Source organism: Sphaeramia orbicularis, chromosome 12, assembly GCF_902148855.1.
Source record: "Sphaeramia orbicularis chromosome 12, fSphaOr1.1, whole genome shotgun sequence".
NCBI classification, from domain to species: Eukaryota; Metazoa; Chordata; class Actinopteri; order Kurtiformes; family Apogonidae; genus Sphaeramia; species Sphaeramia orbicularis.
Window position 1 is genome coordinate 9,065,550 of NC_043968.1, and position 20,640 is coordinate 9,086,189.

Sequence of the window (20,640 nt, forward strand, 5' to 3'; positions counted from 1 at the left end):
TCAGAATCCTATTTCACAGTAAAATGAAGTTCTTTTTGTAATACGGGCTTTAAGTTTGAAAAAGGACACGTGATATAAAAAAAAAATAGTATGAAGAGAGCTTTGTTTTCATTTAATTATTATACATACTGTCGTATAGAGTGGTGTGTGTACATATATTTGCATAGACACAGTACTCTCCTGAGTGGATTGAATTGACCCAGCTTACTTTCTACTTTTCGCGGAGTCAGATTGTGCCAAAAGAAGGTCTTGTATTTCTCTTCTTTACTTTGTGTCTGGTTTATTTTCCGCCTTCTCACAGGATGGACCTCAATAAATGATGTCGGTCAGACCCGTTTGGTCTCACTAAGTCACAGGTGTCAAACGTGCGGCCCCATGGGCCAAAACCGGCCCGCCACAGGGTCCAGTCCGGTCTGCAGGATGAATTTGCGAAATGCACAAATTACATTGAAGATGTTAATCATTGTAGTTCAGATTCCACATTCAGAACAATATGATCTAAAGTGGGTCAGACCAGTAAAATACTATCCTAATAGCCTAGAAATAATAATAATAATAATAATAATAGTTTATTTGTAAAGCGCTTTCAATCAAAGTGCTGTACAGATATAAAATCAATCCCAATAAAACAATAAAACATAAACGCTAAAAACATTAACAATAAAAGCACATCACGACTTATAACACAAAGTGAACAAGTGGATCTTGAGCTTTGCTTTAAAAACAGTTTAATGAAAACTACAATTTTTTTCTTTATTTTTGTGTAAAAAAAAAAAAAAAAGTAAAATTACATGAAAGTATTCACATTTACAAACTATACTTTCACAAAAAATGTGAATATCTGAACAAATATGAACAAACTTGAATTGTGTTGAGAAAAGTGAGTGGAATTTTACCAATATTCTGCCTGTTACTAAATGTTTTGTGTATTTGTAATTGTAATTTAAGTTGCAATGCACATGTGTAAATGATAAACTGAGGCAGAATACTGTCAAAATTGCCCTCAAAGACATTTCCGATTGTGTTATTCAGGAAAGTTTGTAGATGTAAACATTTTCTTAATGTAACTGTACATTTTTCACTGGTATTTTACTGGGCCGGCCCATTTGAGATCATATTGGCCTGAATGTGGCCCCTGAATGAAAATGAGTTTGACACCCCTGCACTAAGTGTTTCAGGGACACTATGTGAGCAGTTTTTAAAAGGTTTTTTGCAGCAGTGTGACACGTATGGAGGACTGAACCTGCCGTATTGAAAAATATATCCAGAAATATAAAAATGGCTTGATAAGTTCATTTCCTTACCATTTATTTATCTATTTTGTCCTTATTTATATTTTTCCTTATTTAATTTTTATCCCTGCATTTATTTCTGTGTTGCTTTCTATTTACATTTTCTTTATCTCTTTTCTTTATTTCTATATTTTAAATTCATCTGATATCTTATTAATTTATTGTCATTTTTTTATTCATAGTCATATTTATCTCTTCAGTATTCCCCCTTTTGCATTTTCTTCCTCTATTTCTACAAGCCTATTTATTTCTGTATGGAGAATGAAGAAAATGTAAATAGAAAACAATGCAGAAATAAATGCAGGGATAAAAAAATTAACCCTTTCATGCATGAATTATGAGAACTTCAATCATGACCCCCCGTTTTCATTCCTCTTAGAAGAAAAAAAAAAAAACAGTGCGATTGAGATTTTTGTATAAACCTATTTTTCATGGAGTTAAAATGATGTCCACTCAGATGGACACCATGTGTTTCATTTTTGAAGTGAAGAAATGTGTATTTACTGATATACTGTGTGAAAACTAGGAAAGAAAAACATTTTAAATGCAGCTAATTTGATGTTTTCTCATATTTAAACATACTTTAATACTAGTTATTTCTCACTTCATGGAGATAATATGAAAAAAAAAAAAATTGTTAAAAAAAAAAAGAAGAAAAAAACAAACTTAATTACCGTCTAATAACAATAACAAGCAACCGATTTACATTCAAACATGTTAGTGCAGATCAGGTTCATCAAGAACAGCAAAATTACAGTATTGGTATGAATCACAGTGTACGGGATCATGCATGTGTCCACTGTGTCAGCTGATGACATTATGGTTGAATAATTATCGTGTTTTATTGTTCATTGTGTATCGTGTGTGTTTTGTGTTGTTTGGACTTTGTATGGCTGCTACCTTGGCCAGGTCTCCCTTGCAAACAGATTCCTAATCTCAATGGGACTTCCTGGTTTAATAAACGTAAAATAAAGAATAAAATATGGAACTGAAACAACAAAATCCATGAATATACAAGAGAACAACTGTCCACTGTAGTGACCACTATGCATGAAAGGGTTAAATAAGGAAAAATATAAATAAGGACAAAATAGATAAATAAATGGTACAGAAATGAACTTATTAAGCCATATTTCTATTTCTGTATATATGTTTTAATATGGCAGCTTCAGTCCTCCATAGCTGAGCAGCAGTCCGGTTCTATCTGTATCTACGTTTGATATCTGTAACCGCTGCAGGTGTTGAATAAATAAAAGTTTGTGTCTCAGTTCACTACTTTGTAGGGTGTTCTTTTACCAAGCATTGGAATAATCAATTCGTGAGGACTTGGTGTCTGTTTGGAGTCTTGTTTTGTTTAGATGGGGTTTTTTTTTTCGCAGTTAAATCTCCTCGGCGTCTGTTCTCGTGCGCATCCGTATTTCTTGTTAACACCGGAAATTAGTTCCTATAATGTAATAGTGAAAGCCCACACGGTTTCCCATCAGAGCACAACCCTCCGTCACATGGTCCGCAGTTAGTGGTTTTTTTTTTTTTTTTTCCCCCCAGGACTCGAAGGGACGTGACGGACAAAACTGGAACGACGAGGAGGAGGATAACAAGTTCGGTTTTACCTGAAGGGGAGACCGGAAAGTAACCGTTAGGGCTCTTCTTCTGGCCGCGGAGCGTCAACTTTTTGTCAGTGTTGTGACTTAATTAGCAGCGCTATGAAGTATTCCTCCGCCATATTCAGCCCACCACACCCGGAGACTAACTGAACTGAGCTGAACTGAAGTGGGCTCAAACACGAGAGTGGACACTATTGCAGCTGGTACACAAACTTTATTTTCCTGTCGACTGGAGGAATAAGGTAAAACGCACGCACAGTTTGTGACAAATGATAACTTTAGTGTGTTTTAAGAACATTTGTCAAAGTTTTACAGCTCGGAAAAGACGTTTGTTTTTGTTCTGTCTTAGGCTCGCGCGTCGGGAATACTGTTAGCGATAGTGACATTATATTGACTTTTTTTTTTCTTTTTCTTTCTGTATTGTACATCAGTGGTCACGTATGTGTGTGTTCCTCCTAAGGTGAAGGGTTTACCAGCAGGAGGAATGACTCTGAGCTGTGTTGGGGCTTGCTGCCTCACCCCGGAGGCCAAAGAGGCTCGAAGGATCAACGATGAGATTGAGAGGCAGCTCCGCCGGGACAAGAGGGACTCCCGACGGGAATTCAAGCTCCTATTACTCGGTAATGATAAAAAAAGAAAAAAAAAAAAGTCTGCTGAGGCTCCTCATCACAACTGGCACATATTCTTTTCATAATACGTCCCGATGAAACCTGATAATGAGGCATTATTGTGACCCATTTATCAGTGAGTTATATTACCACAGTGAATAGAATAGAATAGAATAGAATAGAATAGAATAGAATAGAATAGAATAGATTTGCCATTTGCACAGACATATAGCAGTACAGGTACATTGGAATTCTTGTGCGTTTCCCTGAGTCAGAAAAAGAGTTAGAAAAAGGTAAAGATATGACATAAAAGACATACAAAACATAAACACAGCTAAAACATATTAAAAAGTTATTGTACATACAAGCACAAATACACATTTGTAAAATAGAGTATTATAAAAAAGAGTAATAAGAATAAAAGTACGTAGAGGTACCAACAAGTTATTGCACATTTGAATTAAAAGTACTGGGACATAGAGCAGGTTATTGCACATTCAACTAAAAAAGCACTCAGAGAGCGCAGACCTCTGCCAAGACAGATCTGCCCCCCCCCCCCCCCCCCCATCACCACCAAAATTTAATCATTTGTTCCTTTGTGCCAGCATCAACATTTCCTGAAAGTTTCTTGAAAATCTGTCCATAACTTTTTGAGTTATCTTGCTAACAAAAAAACAAGCAAACACACAAAACAAAGTGATCACAATACCTCCTGGCAGAGGTAATTAAATTAAAGTACTGACAGATACAGCTTTAGTCTATTTAGGTCACAGGTGTCAAACATGTGGCTGGGGGGCCAAAACTGGCCCGCCAAAGGGTACAATCCAGCCTGTAGGATGAATTTGTGAAATGCAAAAATTACACTGAAGATATTAACATTCAGTCGTTTTACTTTAGGGGACATAAAAAGCCCTACTTTATTCTCAAGTGGGTCAGATCAGTAAAATACTACCATAAAAACCTACAAATAATGACAATTCCAAATTTTTCCTCTTTGTTTTAGTGTAAAAAAGTGAAATTACATGAAAATGTGTAAATTTACAAACTAGCCTTTCACAAAACGTACAAAAAACTAGAAATGTGTTAAGAGAAGTAAGTGCAATTTTACTAATATTCTACCAGTTACTAAAATATTTTGTAAATTTGCAGATCCATTGTGATCTGTAAGTTGTGATGCACATTTACGAATGATAAGCAGAGGCAAAATATAGTTAAAATTGCACTTATTTTTCTTAATGAATTTCAGTTTTTCACATGGTTGTTCATGTTATTCACATTTTTAAAGGACAGTTTATAGATGTAAACGTTTCCATAATGTAATTTTACTTTTTTCACTATAAAACACATTGAAATGTTTGGAGTTGGCGCTATTTATATATTATTATGTTATTAATTCACTGGTCCGGCCCACTTCAGATCATACATGGGAAGATGTGGCCCCTGAACTAAAATGAGACACCCCTGGTTTAGGGCATGTCAGAAATGGGAGGAAATATTGGGCACATAAATCACTGGTTGGGTTCTGATGTGATGTGATAGCTGCATCATCCCAGGAAGCCACAGCATTAATGTTGTGATGCATCAGTTCTGCTTAAGTGCAGGCTCTAATGCATTCGCTTTGGACACGATTACTTTGCTTTCAGAAATGATTGACTCATGCTGAATGTGTAACCACCCACTTTAGAGGGTCAAAAGTAAAGTTTGTAGCATCACAGGTCACCTGATAATTCCTGCAAGGCTCAGGATGTAATGTAAGAAGTCTGAAGTGTGAGGGATAGATGAGAATAAGCCAATCTGGCGTACGTTATTCATGTTACTGTCTGTACAAAACACTCATTCACTGAGTGCCTGCAAGGACCGTTGTCATTTTAAAACCTCATCTGCTAAAAGAGGAAATTCTGCAACTCCTTTAACTTCATCTTTTTTGAAAGACAGTCTGCCACTGCTCAATAAAAAAACAACAGCAGTATTGTGGGAGGGACCGAATACAAGACAAAACTCTGTAATCCTTCACTTAACCTGCATTATCTATTGCATGAGTGAGACCGCAGCATGTTGTGACATGAAATTCCAGACAGGACAGACCTGTAAATACAAGAGCAGTTGGCATGGTAGACACGCTATGGTTTTCTTACTGTCAACAAACAAGTTTCATCAAGTCAACAAGGACTTATTGTGTTGTGATTACTAGACCTCTGTTGTCAACATATAAATGCATTAATGACTCTGTCCTACTTAGTTTTTTTCTACTTAAGTAAAAATCACCCATCAAACCAAAAATGTGAAATAGTCCTAATTATCAAAAGGCCATAAAACGTACTCCTGTTTGATCTGATATTAACTCAATAGTGCCCGGCAGGATTAAGCTTTGAAAGAATGCATTTCTTCAAGCTTTCTGTCTATACTGGACACAATTACTCTTGAAGTCTGAATATCATACTCAATATGAGCCACCTTTAGCTTTGTTTTTACAGTGTTACAGTAAGCATATGTATTTGTTTTTGTTTGTGTTCATTAGGATACAAAAAAACACAGGGAATATGCACACTGTATGAAAAATACAAAAACAATCAGAATTATATGTCTTCACAGGCAAAAGTCAGTATTTAGAGTGGCTTCTGTTTTCATGACAAGTATTCTAAATGATAAGAAACATTTGACATGTGTTGAGGGAAACCTGGTGTAAAGCATTAGAAGATAATTCCTGTAAATCTGGCATTATTTGCACAAATGATGTGTTCAGTACAAAGGGACAAGTATTTAGTGTGGCACTAAATACTTGTCACTTTGGTCTATACAAACTTTTTTCTAACATTTTATGACACTATTTGCATATTTCTTGCATATTACAGTTGTGTCTTGCAAAGAAATGCATTTATATGGTTATTATGACTTGGTAAAATAACAAATCTAAAGATACTTTTGCACAGTACTGTCAGTTCAGGACAGATAAATGCCTTAGGTGTTGGATTTGGGATTTGTAGCTCTATAACCAGAAATTTAGGATAATGTCAGCCTTTCCCGTTTGGTCCCTCTGTGTGTTTAACGTAATGTATGCTTTCCCCAGGAACTGGTGAAAGCGGGAAAAGCACTTTCATAAAGCAGATGCGGATCATCCATGGCCGCGGGTACTCTGAGGAGGACAAGCGAAGCTTCACCAGACTGGTCTACCAGAACATCTTCACAGCCATGCAGGCCATGATCCAGGCCATGAATGCATTACAAATCCCCTACAAGTATGAGCACAACAAGGTACACAGTCTCTCTCTTGTTCTGGTTAGCTCCCCGGCTGACGGGCCACGAGCTATTGTGAAGGTGCTGTGTCCATCTTCGTCTTCGTTGTTGCTGTCTTCGTCGCTGTCTTTGTTGTTGTCTTTGTTAGCAGTTTCTTCAAACATCTTCTCAGATGAAACTACTGGTCGGATTAATTTCAATTATGTATATATATATATCTTCCTTGGGACAATGTCTACAAAGATTATTCCCAGTTTTGAGAAATTTAGATTTTTGAATTTTTGACAAATTTTTGAAATATTAAAAATTTGCCTTTACTTATAATGGGCCATATTTTGATGGCTTATAACACTGAAATGATTAGAGATATCAATATAGTTACTGTTGAGCACTGATAGGAAGTCATATATGGACTTTCATTTAATTAGTTCAGTTATCCACCACCGAAAGTACCACCCACTTTTATTGGGAGATTGATCTCCTGCATCAAGACCACAGGACTCTAACATAGCAGCAGAACCTTAAAACGTTGCACATTCAACTTGTTAGTAGCCCCTTTTACACAGCACTTCTGTTCTGGGAATATTTCCCCTTTATTCCGGAACGTCGTCTGTGTAAATGAAATGGTGGATCATTTGGTCCCACCCTTATTGCAGCTCTGTAACGCCTCTGGAGGTAGTAACAGAGCCGTGGAATCATGATTCTGGAACACTATGTAAAAGGAACACCTCTCGTTCCGCGACCAAGGTGTGATGTATTGATGGCGTATTGCATGTGCGACCCCTGCGCCGGGTGGATTCAAAAATGAGTGCGGGCCATGTACAGTAAACAAACATATCAACATGACCAGAAAGATGTTGAATTGGGGAGATGTCGAGATCCGCGAGCTGTTGTCACTTTGGGCAGAGGACTCTATCCATGCTAACATTTGTGCAATGGTGAAAGACAGGCCGACTCCGGAGAGGTTTGCAAAACCGCTGGGCTCGGGGTATTTTCGACGTGTAAGTTATATGGCACGCTATCCACTGTGCTGTGTCACTGCCCCTTTGATTCCAGAAGGCAGGTCCGCTGTGTAAAAGTCCAGCTGGTCTCACCTCTGTTACTCCTTTAGCTTGACTGTGGAAAAAAGGTGGGATCACCATCTCACCTTTTTTCTGGGATCTCTGTGTAAAAGTGGCTGTAGATTCTTGATTGAACATGCCCATGAGGTACAGGGCCATTGGTCTTATTTTTTTTGTCTCTCTTTGTTTCCAAGAAAGTTTTTACCACACTGTGTCACAGAAGTCTGTACATGGTTTATTGTCTCTTACACTGACAAGAGCCTGCACTGTGTCTTCTTCACTGCGGAATACTTCTGGTAATTTGCAACAGTGTTTAGTTTTGCAATCGTGCTGCCAGAGTGTGATGTCCTTTTACAGAGCACGCTGTCTTCTGGAAAGTACGTATGATGTTACACTGCAGGCATGTGGAGACAGGTACTCCTCATCCAGAGGGAAGGTAACAGAATTCCTCATTAATCATAGAGGAATCTGTCCCATTCATACCAACAGCAGCAGCTTATTAATCACATAGGTCTGCTGCTGCACACAAATGTCCTACATTAGTTAAAGTTCCAGGTAGAGATACACTCAGGCAGAAACAGCTACACTTCCCGTGTCCTGTGACAAAAGGAGGAGGGGGAGTGTGCTGCTGATTAACTCAGTTTGAGTCAGCATGTACTGTATACATTACATTCTCAGAAGTTATGAAAACGCAGAGAGCTGGGAGTTTTTGGTAACAAGAAAAGGCAACTGTGTAGATGTATGTGCTGAGATGCAGGAAATTTGAGATGCAAAAGAAGAGTAATGGTTGCAGTGAATATTTGTGTCGAGTTGGAAGGTGAATGTGGGTTATAAGTAAGTTGCTGAGATGTTTTTGATTGAAGACGGCACAGAGAAGGGAACAGTGCAAGGATAAAGCCCTGAAGCAGGAGCCATGAAATCAATTTTAAAAGGTGCATGGAAAGTGAGAGGCTGTGGATGTGATGACTTCCTGCAGGAATGTTTATAAAGACAAAAAATAGCTTCTACAGATGCTTTTTTTTTTTTTTTAAATAGGTTCAATATCTGGTGCTGCTTTATGCCAGGCAAGATGGACACAAATGCTGCTGCAGCATCTGTGTGCATTTCTGCAAACACTTATATACAACATACATCTTAATAAAGTCATTCTTTATTGACTGCAGGGTTTTTCTTCTCTGTATTAAAGCACTGAGTGTTACAAGAAAAATACCTATAGATCAAAATTTGTTGCAATAATTTTCTCAGCCTGAATGTGAAAACACTTAATCAAAATGAAAAATCAAGCATTCAAACCTACACATCCATCATTATCAACTGCAACAATAATGGCAGTATTGAGTTCCTACGTCCATTTCTTCATAAAAGTGACCATCAACACCCAGTACACATATTGGCACGCAAGTACACATGTGCAGCAATGGAACTGAATATATTTATAATGAATCCAACTAAAACTGTACAGTTAATTATGAGCTAAATATTAGGACTTTCAGGAAGATGTAGATACTGGTTTACAAACCCAGAAGACACTGTTTTAAACTGTTGTTTGTGTATGTGATTGTATAAAATATACACTTTAAAAACAGGTGAAGGAGCTCAGTAGGAAAGTGAGACTACACGTATTCAGTTTCATTTACTGTGGAGACTTGGATTACTGAAGAACAGAAAAGCAACCTGTGGCTCAGTCTGAAGACACTGCTTTAAGTCCTGAGAGTCAAATCCTCACCTGATCGTAGCTTTTGTACTGTCATCATATAATGAATGTACTTTACAGACTTTAAAGTCGTTGCCAGTAAAGGTGCATCTGTGCACAGTGCGTTGTGGTGCATAATTCATAATTAAATCAGACTAACTTTATTACGTCTCTGGAAGCTGACAGATGCTGTTCTCGGCCTTTTGCTTCTTGGTCAGCCAGTCACACTGGAGGATCATGAATGCCTCTTGGTTGCTAATGGTGATTCTGCTGGTCAGCCCCAGTGTCAGACTTCAGCTTATATCAACCAATCCGTCAGATTTGAGAGATGTAGATTGATCACTGTTAGAATTTGTCTTTGACAAAGTGGGATGGATCTGTTGTTCTTCCTGGGTGCATTAAAATTACATGGCTGGTCCAAACTACTCAGCTCTTTTGACTTGAGCTGTGCTGTGCTGAGCTAGGCATTTTTTCAACATTTACAAGGATTTTTAATTTCATTTATTTGATGCACATTAACGAAACTGCAATATATCACAGCACAATAAATTACATACGACAAAATAGTACGTAGTGCAATTACTTACAGATGCTACAGCTGGTGTGTGCATTTGACCAACCTGTAAGCTTTATTCCAGAGTTAGGACTGGAATAAAGACTCCCTACACAGTGAAAGGCCAAAGCTTGTGTCCAAGATGTGCTGATGGTAGCCTTTACCCTGCCCTGTAGTATACCACTAAAGTCCATTTGGGAATTGGTTTGAAATGGAAGCAGTACCAGACTGATGAGCCTGCCTTCCAGGTTAATCTTTTCAGGATGCAACAGTGACCGTAATTACATGGATCTTAATATTCCACTAATAAATGGTATCACAGCCAAATCAGATTAAAAATACCACACGTAACTGCCTCAGTTAACAGAGAGGTGTAGAACATCCATTCAGCAGGAATATATTAACCATTAAAACCATTAAGATTTCAGAAGAACAAAGCTGGACCGCAGCTGAGCCATATACATTAAAGAGTTAAAGTTTGTTGAATGCTTGATAGTTAAAAGGATCATAATAATAGAAAAAAAAATGTTGTTGGTCCATCTTAGTTATTTTAATAAAAAGCTTGAAAATAGCTTCTTCATTTATTCGTCTTTTCTTGTAGAATGGGCAGTATTACTTTGCACACATCAAAAGTTACATTTTGATTAAACGCTGAGAACATGTGAATGCACATCTTATCAGTTCAGTGTCTATGTAAATACTCAAATTGGAAGTCTGTCAGAATAATTTCAATGGGATTGTAGGAGCAGAATGTGAATGAATCAGTTAGTTTATGTATAGTGTATAGGGCATCAGGTCTCACAGGGTAATTAGCGGTCATAAGTAAATGGTAGGAACCTTCCTTTGTTGGGTCAGGTGTTCCACCCAGAAGGGTAAACAGTTTTTGACCGCTGAAGCAGCTAGGTGCTGGAGTTACACATGTGGATGTTGGAGCGTTTTGGGAAACCCGTTCAAGTTTAATGGACACCAACATTTTGTGATGGAAAATAAATGGACTAAGTGTTCAACTGGCAAGTTTGACTCACACTTTGATTCGTCAGACACGGTAACAATCAGCCTGTCAATTAGGTCATCCCAGTGCAGCACCTCAGTGACTTAAAGCACTGGATTAGCCTCTACAGGGATTGAAGAAATTCTGCCCATATAACTACTAGGGCTGTGTATTGGAAAGAATCTGGCGATACGATACAAATCACAATACTAGGATCATGCTACGATATATCACGATATATCATGATACTGTTAAAAAGGCAATTTTTTGTTTGTTTCTTTTTTTAAATGACTATTTCCTTGAAGAATTTCATTACACCAGAAATATGCACAAATACTAAACACATTTTTATTTGATCACAACAGGATCTAATGCAATATCATAAAATTTTCCTGTGTTAAAACTTAAATCATATTTTACAAACATTACAGTTTAAGATCCTGTTCAAATGTTCATATTCTATCAGTTCATAACTAACATCATAACATTATTTTTGTCTAATCCCCACAAAGGAACTAACATTATTTAATAAAAGAGTGTTAAATAATTATAAATAAAATCTAAACAAAAAAACAAAAATTAACCTCCACAATATCTGCATTTGAAGAAACACCTAAAAGTATCAATACAGTACTTTTAAATATCGATACAGTATGGTGAAATGAAATATCGTAATATATTGCAGAACAGATATTTTCTTACACCCCGAATAACTACACCCAGTGATGCCATCAGACAGAACAAAAAGCCTGTGTGGTGGCAGTTGAATTGTTTTTTTCTTAAGTTGGTGTAACTCGTCAATCTATCTTATCATTATCAATCTGACTGATAACTCATCCATAAGACTGAAGACAATTTTAGTCATAACAGAACAGAATGAAGGCCTATTAGAAATAACTGTTCACTACTGACACAGCGGTTTTATCCTCAGTAAAACTTGAGAATGTAGCAGGATGTGAAAGGTTGGTAAATCCAGTGACATCATCCAGTCTTTTCCACTAACATCCACACTGAGCTCAACCTTTCATAACACACACCTATAAATACATGACCTCATGTCCATCTGAGTCTCATGCTATGACATGTGTTGTTGTGTTTTTCAGTCCCACGCCAAGATAGTCAATGAGGTTGATGTGGAGAAAGTCACCACATTCACAAAGCCATACGCGGATGCCATCAAGAGCCTGTGGGGTGACCCAGGGATTCAGGAATGTTATGATCGGAAGAGGGAATATCAGCTCTCTGACTCTACTAAATAGTGAGTGGAAACAGAGTAATAATAAATTTCATTGCCAAATATTTTGTTGAGCCATTTGTCTGTTTTATACTCAAAGAAGGGTCAGTTTCTGTGTTTATTATGTTTAAGGCTGTTGTGAAAGGGTAGTTAAAAATGAGAAATACTACTTAATGCTTTCTACAAAATTACATATGTTGAATTAACCAAAAGGGAAACATCCATGACTAAAGTCAAACTATTGACAAGCATTTTAGGTGTTCTAGTCTATGCTGGTTCTACATGTTATTCTGTCTTGATTTTCCTTGTATAGATTTCATAACCCTACATGGTCTCTCTCTGTTAATAGTTATCTGAACGACCTGGACCGAATTGCTGATCCTGCTTATGTGCCAACCCAGCAGGATGTTCTCAGGGTCAGGGTTCCCACCACAGGCATTATCGAGTACTTCTTTGACCTGGAGAATGTAGTGTTCCGGTGAGTCTTTCCTCTTCCTGTCTTTTTATATTATGAGGTAATAATCAATGAAAATCCTTTGAACTGTGGAAGGAAATGTAAGTCCAGAAGAGTTTATTGATTAAATGAAAGGGAAACAAATCTTTCTGTCGTCTTTTTGATAAAATATGTTGGAGTCTGGTTTAGACCAGCTCTAAATATAAAGTGTCATGAGATAACTTTTGTTATGATGTGGCGCTATAGAAATAAAATTTGATTGATTGAAGTCCCACATTAATATTAGGGGTGCAACGGTACACATCGTACTGAACAGTACGCCCCTCGTGGTTCAGTACGAGTATGTACAGCTCACTTGTCATTTTCAAATGATATTTCCGGACAACTTGTGTGCTCATATTAGAGCGTTGCAAGACGACTGACTTACAGAATTCTACTGTCATTGGTTGGAACCAGACGTGGAGCCCTGGCTGTGCACTGCACCCAGCCTGTTTGACTTAAACAGAACTCGGATCCAGTTCCAAGTAAGGGCTCATTTATGCTCTACGTTAAAGATGCAGATGAACGATACAGACGGAGCGTCCTGTCCGTCCCCTGTGTACATTATGCATATACTTCTGTCCGCTTTCCGGGAGCTCCTTACCCAGACGGAGAATACAGAGCAGTACCACCGGGAACCGTGGAGGCAGTGTCGAGATTTGAACCAAATAATTTCCATAAATAGTGGCACTTTTCAAAGAGTAACTGTGTGAGTTAGTGAAAAACTAGTAACATATTTATGACAACTACCATTCTGAATATTAACATTATTATCCACATTAGTAAAAGCTCCTCTGTCATCGCCATGTTTGTTGACTTTCTTCTTCTTCTTCTCAAAAAACTTTACTCTTCTTTGTGGTGTTTGGCCAGTATGGTAAATTAAGAGCGGCGCCCTCTGGTGGATTGATTGAGAAACACTTGTTCCAACGTACATGACGCATGGAAGTATGAAGGCAGTGATGCATGACAATGTTAAAAATGGACGTACCTATTAACGTACGTAAAGTGGGCATAAATGAGCCTTAAGGTTCTCCATCAGTTTCCAGTTATGTTTCGGCGCACAGGGCTCCAGCCGGGTTGTGCATCCGAACCGTACCATGAACCGTGACTCAAGAACTGCAAAATGTACCGAACCGTGGCTAACCTGTACTGTTGCATCCCTAGTTAATATATGTATTTGTCCCTCTGTATTAAGTCAGCACTTGTAATCAGCTGTCTGTATTCTTATAAGGCTCACTGTATTAATGATAAAATAAGTAACATCAAAACTAAAAGTCTGATGTAATATTTATTAAGGGAGTAGATGATCTGAAGTAATGCCAAAAAGTATCTATTTTTTCTTTATTAATGTTTACTGTTTTCTTCGCTCTACATTGACATAATAGTTTAAAGCTGTAAAAAAAAAGATTGATTATAAAAGTCATTTATTTTATTGGCTGAGTTCAAGGCCTTACAACATTTTCCTGTCTTCTTCTGAGTACTTTTGAGAAGTGAAACTTTCATTTCTCAGAATTTGGTTTTGTCTGCCAGGCAAAAGTAGAGAGTTTTCTGGTTATCATGGGATTGCAGGAGAAGCGCTAAAAGGCTCTTTCATTTCTACAAATGATTTTAGATACTACCACTACAAATGGAATTGGGCAGAAAGTTGATACAGCATTGATATTTTACCTGTAGCTGTAAGGTCTTCACCACTTAGTCTCTGTAATTCCATCCAGACTAACAGTCCAACAGGCTGTCAATCACTGATAGATGTGTTGAAGTGTCGGTTTAACCCCTTGGCTATAGGATGGTGGATGTGGGCGGCCAGCGTTCAGAGAGGAGAAAGTGGATCCATTGTTTTGAAAATGTCACATCCATCATGTTCCTGGTGGCGCTCAGTGAATATGATCAGGTCCTCGTCGAGTCAGCCAGTGAGGTGAGAAAATTCTTTTTATTTCAACGTCAGTCTCCTTATCAGGGTCATGAAAAAGTGGATTTTATTTTTCAGGGCTGGCAAAGTTAGTGGAGTAAGTTAGTAGACCTGTAACGGTACACGTAGCGAACCGAACCGTTTCGGTACACACCTGTTCGGTTCGGTACACAGCTGTACCGAAACGGCACAGTACGATGAGAAGAAGAAAAAGGAATGAAAGACGTCGTTCGATGCGAAACTTTAAATCCGCGCAAGTTTCACACGGACATATGGAAGGATGCACACATTGACCCGAAATATGAAATAGCAGTTGATATAAGGTTAAAAAAAACAAGAAATATGATGTGAACCTAGAAGGAAGAGACTGAAGACCCTCCACCATCAGTCCAGTCCAGTTTGGATCAGTTCAAGTTCAGGTGAAAGACAACGAGGAAAGAGACGTTAATAAGACGGACGTTGTTTGGCCCCTACGAACTATGATAGTTCTAAAACACTAACACTAGCTCTGTCTGTCTGTCTATCACGCACGCTGTATAATAGAGGAATAAATAGAACGTTGGAAGTATGTAAAGTTTCACTTTCGTTTCACGACAGCGTTAGTTACGTTAGTTATGGACTGCACCAGGTATATAACTGCGCCCCCCACCCCCCGGCTCTGACCAAAAAAAAAAAAAAAAAAATCCCCCATGCACACAGGCACACACAAATACACACAGTGTCCTAAACAGTTTGTTCTCTGTCCTAAAATAAATAATTTGGTTCACTGTGTTGTCAATGTTTCTCTTCAGTTTGTTTAAACAGAATACCAGTTTACCCTCTTGTTAATGTTGCACTTCATGTGGAATTTTTTTGTTATTTTTATGCAGAATGTGAACTGACAGAACTGTGATTAGATTTTTCTTGTTTGTTCAAAACTGCCTTTCAGGGAAAAGTGCAATACTAATGTTTAAAATACATTTAATATTAATAGTTAATTTTATTTTCTATTTGATTTGTAGCAGCAGAATTATATTATTCCTGTTTTTCTATATTCTATTGTCTCCAAAAATTGGGGGAGAAATGTTAAAAAATTCATAAATGCATTAATAGACATTTTGAGGGGTTTTCTTTCTTCCCGTACCGAACGGAAAAAAACCGAACGGTGGCTTTGAAAACTGTAAATGTACTGAACTGAAAATTTTGTGTACCGTTGCAGGCCTGTAAGTTAGAGGTCTGGAATTTTGGAAAAATCCTGATATTTAGACAAGGACAGATTGAAAAACTTTAAAAAAGAGAGCAGTTTGTTTTTTTTAATGTAGACTCATTTTATTTTCAAATGTATGTCATGTGAATGTCATATCTGTAACAGTTTACATCAGGGGTGTCAAACTCATTTTAGTTCAGGTTCCACATTCAGCCCAATGTGATCTGAAGTGGACCGGACCAGTAAGATAATAAGATAATAACATATATACAATGTCAACTCCAAACTTTTCTCTGTTTCAGAGTTTAAAAAGTAAAATTACATGATGAAAATATTTACATCTGCAAATTATCCTTCAAAAGTGACCTCAAATTTCATAAGAAAAACTAGAAAAGCACTCGGAGAGTGCAGACCTCCGGCAAGGCAGATCAGTCCCCCCCACCCCCGATCATCACCAAAATTTAATCAATTGTTCCTTGTGCCAGTATCAACATTTCCTGAAATTTTCATCCAAATCTGTCCATAACTTTTTGAGTTATCTTGCACATGGACAGACAGACAAAACGGACAAACAAACAAACCAACGCCGGCAAAAACATAACCTCCTTGGCGGAGGTAATAAGCGCAATTTTAACAATATCATGCCTCGGTTTTTCATTTACATGTGCATCACAACTTGCAGATCACAATAAATGTACAAAGGCACAAAACATTTAAGAACAGGCAGAATGTTGTTAAAAGTTTACTTTTAGTAATTTTACATTTCCAGTTGTTCATGGCTGTTCAGGTTATTCACATTTTTTGTGAAAGGATAGATGATTAAAAGATAGATGTGTAATTTTTACTTTTGGACACTAAAAAAGAACATTTTGGAGTTGTCATTATTAATAGGTTGCACTGGTCTACAAGTAAAATACTTCCAGAAATAAAAGTAGTGAAATTTTACCACGTGTGAGTCACTGATAAAGAAAAATCAAGTCAAAAAGGCTGTTTGGCTGAAGTTTGTAAGATCCAGTCTTGGGTCAAAATGTGAAATTCAAGAATTAATGAGAGAATTATTTTTACTCCAAAGGAATATTAGTCTCAGAGCTACCAGATCTACTTCAAAATACTGTCTGCACATGACAATACATTCACTTTACAGGTTCTATCTAGTGGAACATTTATAAATCTATTGTATAGATGTACATAAACCAATATATACATATATGTAATAACACTGTATCATATACCTTGAAAGCATCAGCAAACCCGCAGTTTTGTAATCTGTTTTCAGTTAATGGGATTAAAATACCTAATATTTAGCACATTTAATCTCTGAAGCAGATAATTTCTAAAAAATTGTAGACTAGTGTTATTATGATACTGTTTTACTAGTCCGACCCATTTAAGATCTTACTGGTGATTATTAATATGTTCAGTCTCATTTTTACATTTCATAACTTCATCCCACAGGCCGGATTGGAACCACTGGTGGGACAGTTTTGGCCCACGGGCCATATGTTTGACAGCCTTGGTTTACATTGTAGAGCACTTCTGTGTTTTGTAAGTTTATTCATGCAGTGTCTAAAGACAGTCCCAGATGTCAGTGAAATGATACCACTACTTATGTTTAGAGGATGTAAAAGGTTGCTGTTTGTCTGCTGACTTGGTTTTTGTGTGTGAACATCAGTGGAAACACTGCTTAAATGTTCTCATGTTCAGTCCGTTGTGAAGTGAAAATGGTTCTGTGAGGTTAATAAAAAGAAAATCCCACTTGGATGGATGCTGTTGTCTTGTGTCACTGTTAAGTCTGTTAGGTGGACATGATGACCTACATTTCTGCAGCATTGCACAAGGAAACCAAATGTGTGGTAATGGTGAAAATGTTGCTGTGTCCTCTGCAGCGGTGTCTGGAGTCCACCTGCAGGGGGAGCTGTTTAGTTGCTCTGTTCTGTAGAGGCTGTTCCCTTGATACTAGATTTTTATTTGCTCACACATACAAAACCCAGTGAAGCGCAGCTGTCAAACGACACATTCCATTCCATTTATGTTTGTCCTGAGATGTTTGTGTTTGTGTTTCTTCAAGAATCGAATGGAGGAGAGCATGGCCCTGTTCCGGACCGTCATAAACTACGAGTGGTTCAGAAGATCCTCAGTCATGTTGTTTCTGAACAAAATGGATCTGCTGGAGGAGAAAATCATGCATTCGCATTTAGTCGATTACTTCCCTGAATATGATGGTGAGAGATGAATGTATTATTTAACAGTTATTCAGTTCTTATTAAATATAAAGACAAAGTCTTTGTCCCTCCACTGTTTCAAGTCCGTTTTGTAAAGCACTGCCAGTCTTTTGAAGCTTTTATGTAACTCCTTGACTTTGTTTTCTTTTGTTCTTTTTTTGTTTTTTTTTTGTGCCCTGCGTCTCCTCCAGGCCCCCAGCAAGATGTCATGGCAGGAAGAGATTTCATCTTAAACATGTTTCTTTGTCTCAATTCCCTGGATGTGGAAAAAAAGATCTACTCCCACTTCACCTGCGCCACAGACACCAACAACATTCGATTTGTCTTCAGTGCAGTGAAAGATCACATCTTGCAGGAAAACCTGGCGGTGTACAACTTGGTTTAAAACTGCGGCGGTGCCACCGTAATTCAATCTGCATTGTACAGCTGGCGGTCAGGGGAGCTCTGCGGCGCTCGGGTTCACCTCACGCTGCCGCTCAACACTATAATCACCAAACAGGAAATGGAGAATCTACGGAGTGGTTCACCAAATGACTGCTGATGTATTTTGAATTTTCCTGTTAGGCTCTTTGAAACGGATGTCTCCAGCTATAATGAAGTGTGTCCTGACAATTAAAGTACTGCCTTAGTGGGAAGTCTATTATAGTATGCACTCTGAGATCTATGGAGCTCTTTAGTGGAGCTGGATAAATGCACATAGATGGATTGAGACGGGTGGAAGTATTCCAGTGGCTGCATAAGCCTCTGAGGACTGGTCATGTACTGGGTCTCCTCTTCAGTCAATCTGTGCATGTGAATGTAGATGCAGCGCAGCACCTCACACCACTAAAACCAACTCTGTCAGTTTATTTTTTTAATAGAATTTTTAGAATGGTTTCAAATACTCTAAATCAGGGGTCTCAAACATGCGGCCTGGGGACCAAATGCGGCCCGCCAAAGGTTCCTATCCGGCCCCTGGGATGAATTTGCAAAGTGTAAAAATTCAACAATTCAGGCAGTTGAACTCATTATAGTTCAGGTTCCACATACAGATCAATTTGATCTAAAATAAAATAGCAGCATAATACTCTAAAAAAAATCATGACTCAGTATGTTCTTGGTTTGATGTGAAAAAAATATTACACTATGCCTATAAACAAGGACAACTTCAAATTTTTGTCTTTATTTTAGTGCAAAAGATAACATTAAATTATGAAAATATTTACATTTACAAACTATCCTGTAACAATAAAATGTGAATAACCTGAACTAGAAAAGCACTCGGAGAGCGCAGACCTCGGCCAAGGCAGATCAGTGCCCCCCCCCCTCCACGATCACCACCAAAATTTAATCATTTGTTCCTTGTGCCAGTATCAACATTTCCTGAAATTTTCATCAAATCCATCCATAACTTTTTGAGTTATCTTGCACGCGGACAGACAGACAAACAAACCAACGCCAGCAAAAACATAACCTCCTTGGCGGAGGTAACTATGAGCAACCTGAAGTGTCTAAAGAAAATTATGCACAATTTGAACTATTTTCTGCCTGTTCTTCAGTGTCTTTGTAGATCTGATTCATAATGCACATGTAGAAATGATAAGTTGAGGCAGAATGTTGTTAAAATTGCACTTAAGAAATTTCAGTTTTTTGGAGTTGTCATTATTTATAGGTTATTCTGTTATTATTTTACTGGTCCGGCCCACTGGAGATCAAATCTGGTTGAATGTGGCCCCTGAAAGAAAATGAGTTTGAGACCCCTGCTCTAAATGCTGTCTGTGTCTTGTCTTGATGGGGAAGTAGTTGTAATCAACACTAATAACACATTTATCACAGTATTTATTTGCACACTGTATTTGTTTTTTTTAGCATCTATGTACGTGTTGACACCGTGTATTCTTACCTCACTCTTCATTTCCACAAACATGTTCTAATTCCATTGATCAGAACTCACTGTTTCTGGTGTTGAATCACTTGTGTACAAAGTGTAAACGATGTATTTCTATTAGAGGAGTTTTAAAGACTGAGAAAGCAGCGTCAACAACCCTCCATCCTTCACTAAAAAAACTACGTTCTACCAGATCTTAACTCTTTGACAGTTTTAAAAAGGGGATAACTGTAGAGCTGGTTCTTTCTGTTCAAAAGGTTTTTTTGTTTTTCAGTGGTTCCAGTGGAAAAGCCTGTATTAACCACAATCAAGATTCTGACAGAGTAAAAAATGACACGAGCTCTAATGAATCAGTCTATTTCTATGTAGATTAGACGCATTTCCAAGGGACTCCTCCAGTCAGCCCCACGAGAATCAACTCCAGCTGAAAAGGCCTGAGAACTGGCTTCATAATTTATCTAGATGCGTTTTGTAAATATCACATGGTACTGCTGTTCTGTTTTTTCTCCCTCCTTTGTTTGCATCAAGGTCAGTGTTGAAAGGGTAACCGCTACAGAGAACAATTGTGTTCAGTAATCTCCGAGGCATTAAACTAGTGCATACTTGATCCCATTTCATACAGTATGTTGTTCAGAGGTATCAAAGAAAATGCATGAAACGCTTCTGAGAGTGGATCTGTGGCATTCATGTTTA

At 37.8% G+C, this 20,640-nt stretch overlaps 1 protein-coding gene across 2 annotated transcripts; it reads left to right on the plus strand.

Moving 5' to 3' along the window:
- The first annotated feature begins 2,816 nt into the window (after positions 1 to 2,816).
- Positions 2,817 to 19,279, plus strand: LOC115429384 (guanine nucleotide-binding protein G(q) subunit alpha-like). 2 transcript variants are annotated; one of them, XM_030148759.1, is made up of 8 exons: positions 2,817 to 3,138; positions 3,351 to 3,516; positions 6,572 to 6,756; positions 12,140 to 12,294; positions 12,620 to 12,748; positions 14,549 to 14,678; positions 17,927 to 18,080; positions 18,272 to 19,279. In XM_030148759.1, the coding sequence occupies exons 2-8, from the start codon at positions 3,381 to 3,383 to the stop codon at positions 18,463 to 18,465; spliced, it is 1,083 nt and encodes a 360-aa protein (XP_030004619.1). In that variant the 5' UTR covers positions 2,817 to 3,138; positions 3,351 to 3,380; the 3' UTR covers positions 18,466 to 19,279. The 2 variants fall into 2 exon arrangements, with proteins under 2 accessions (XP_030004619.1, XP_030004618.1); XM_030148758.1 differs by having other exon boundaries at positions 2,818 to 3,138; positions 3,357 to 3,516; positions 18,272 to 19,278.
- The last annotated feature ends 1,361 nt before the right edge of the window (positions 19,280 to 20,640 follow it).

Coding starts and splice junctions, on each gene's coding strand:
- LOC115429384 (XM_030148759.1), top strand. CDS start 3,381: ATGACTCTGAGCTGTGTTGGGGCTTGCTGCCTCACCCCGGAGGCCAAA. Junction 6,757..12,139: donor ACAAGTATGAGCACAACAAG/GTACACAGTCTC, acceptor TGTGTTTTTCAG/TCCCACGCCAAGATAGTCAA. Junction 18,081..18,271: donor TTACTTCCCTGAATATGATG/GTGAGAGATGAA, acceptor CGTCTCCTCCAG/GCCCCCAGCAAGATGTCATG.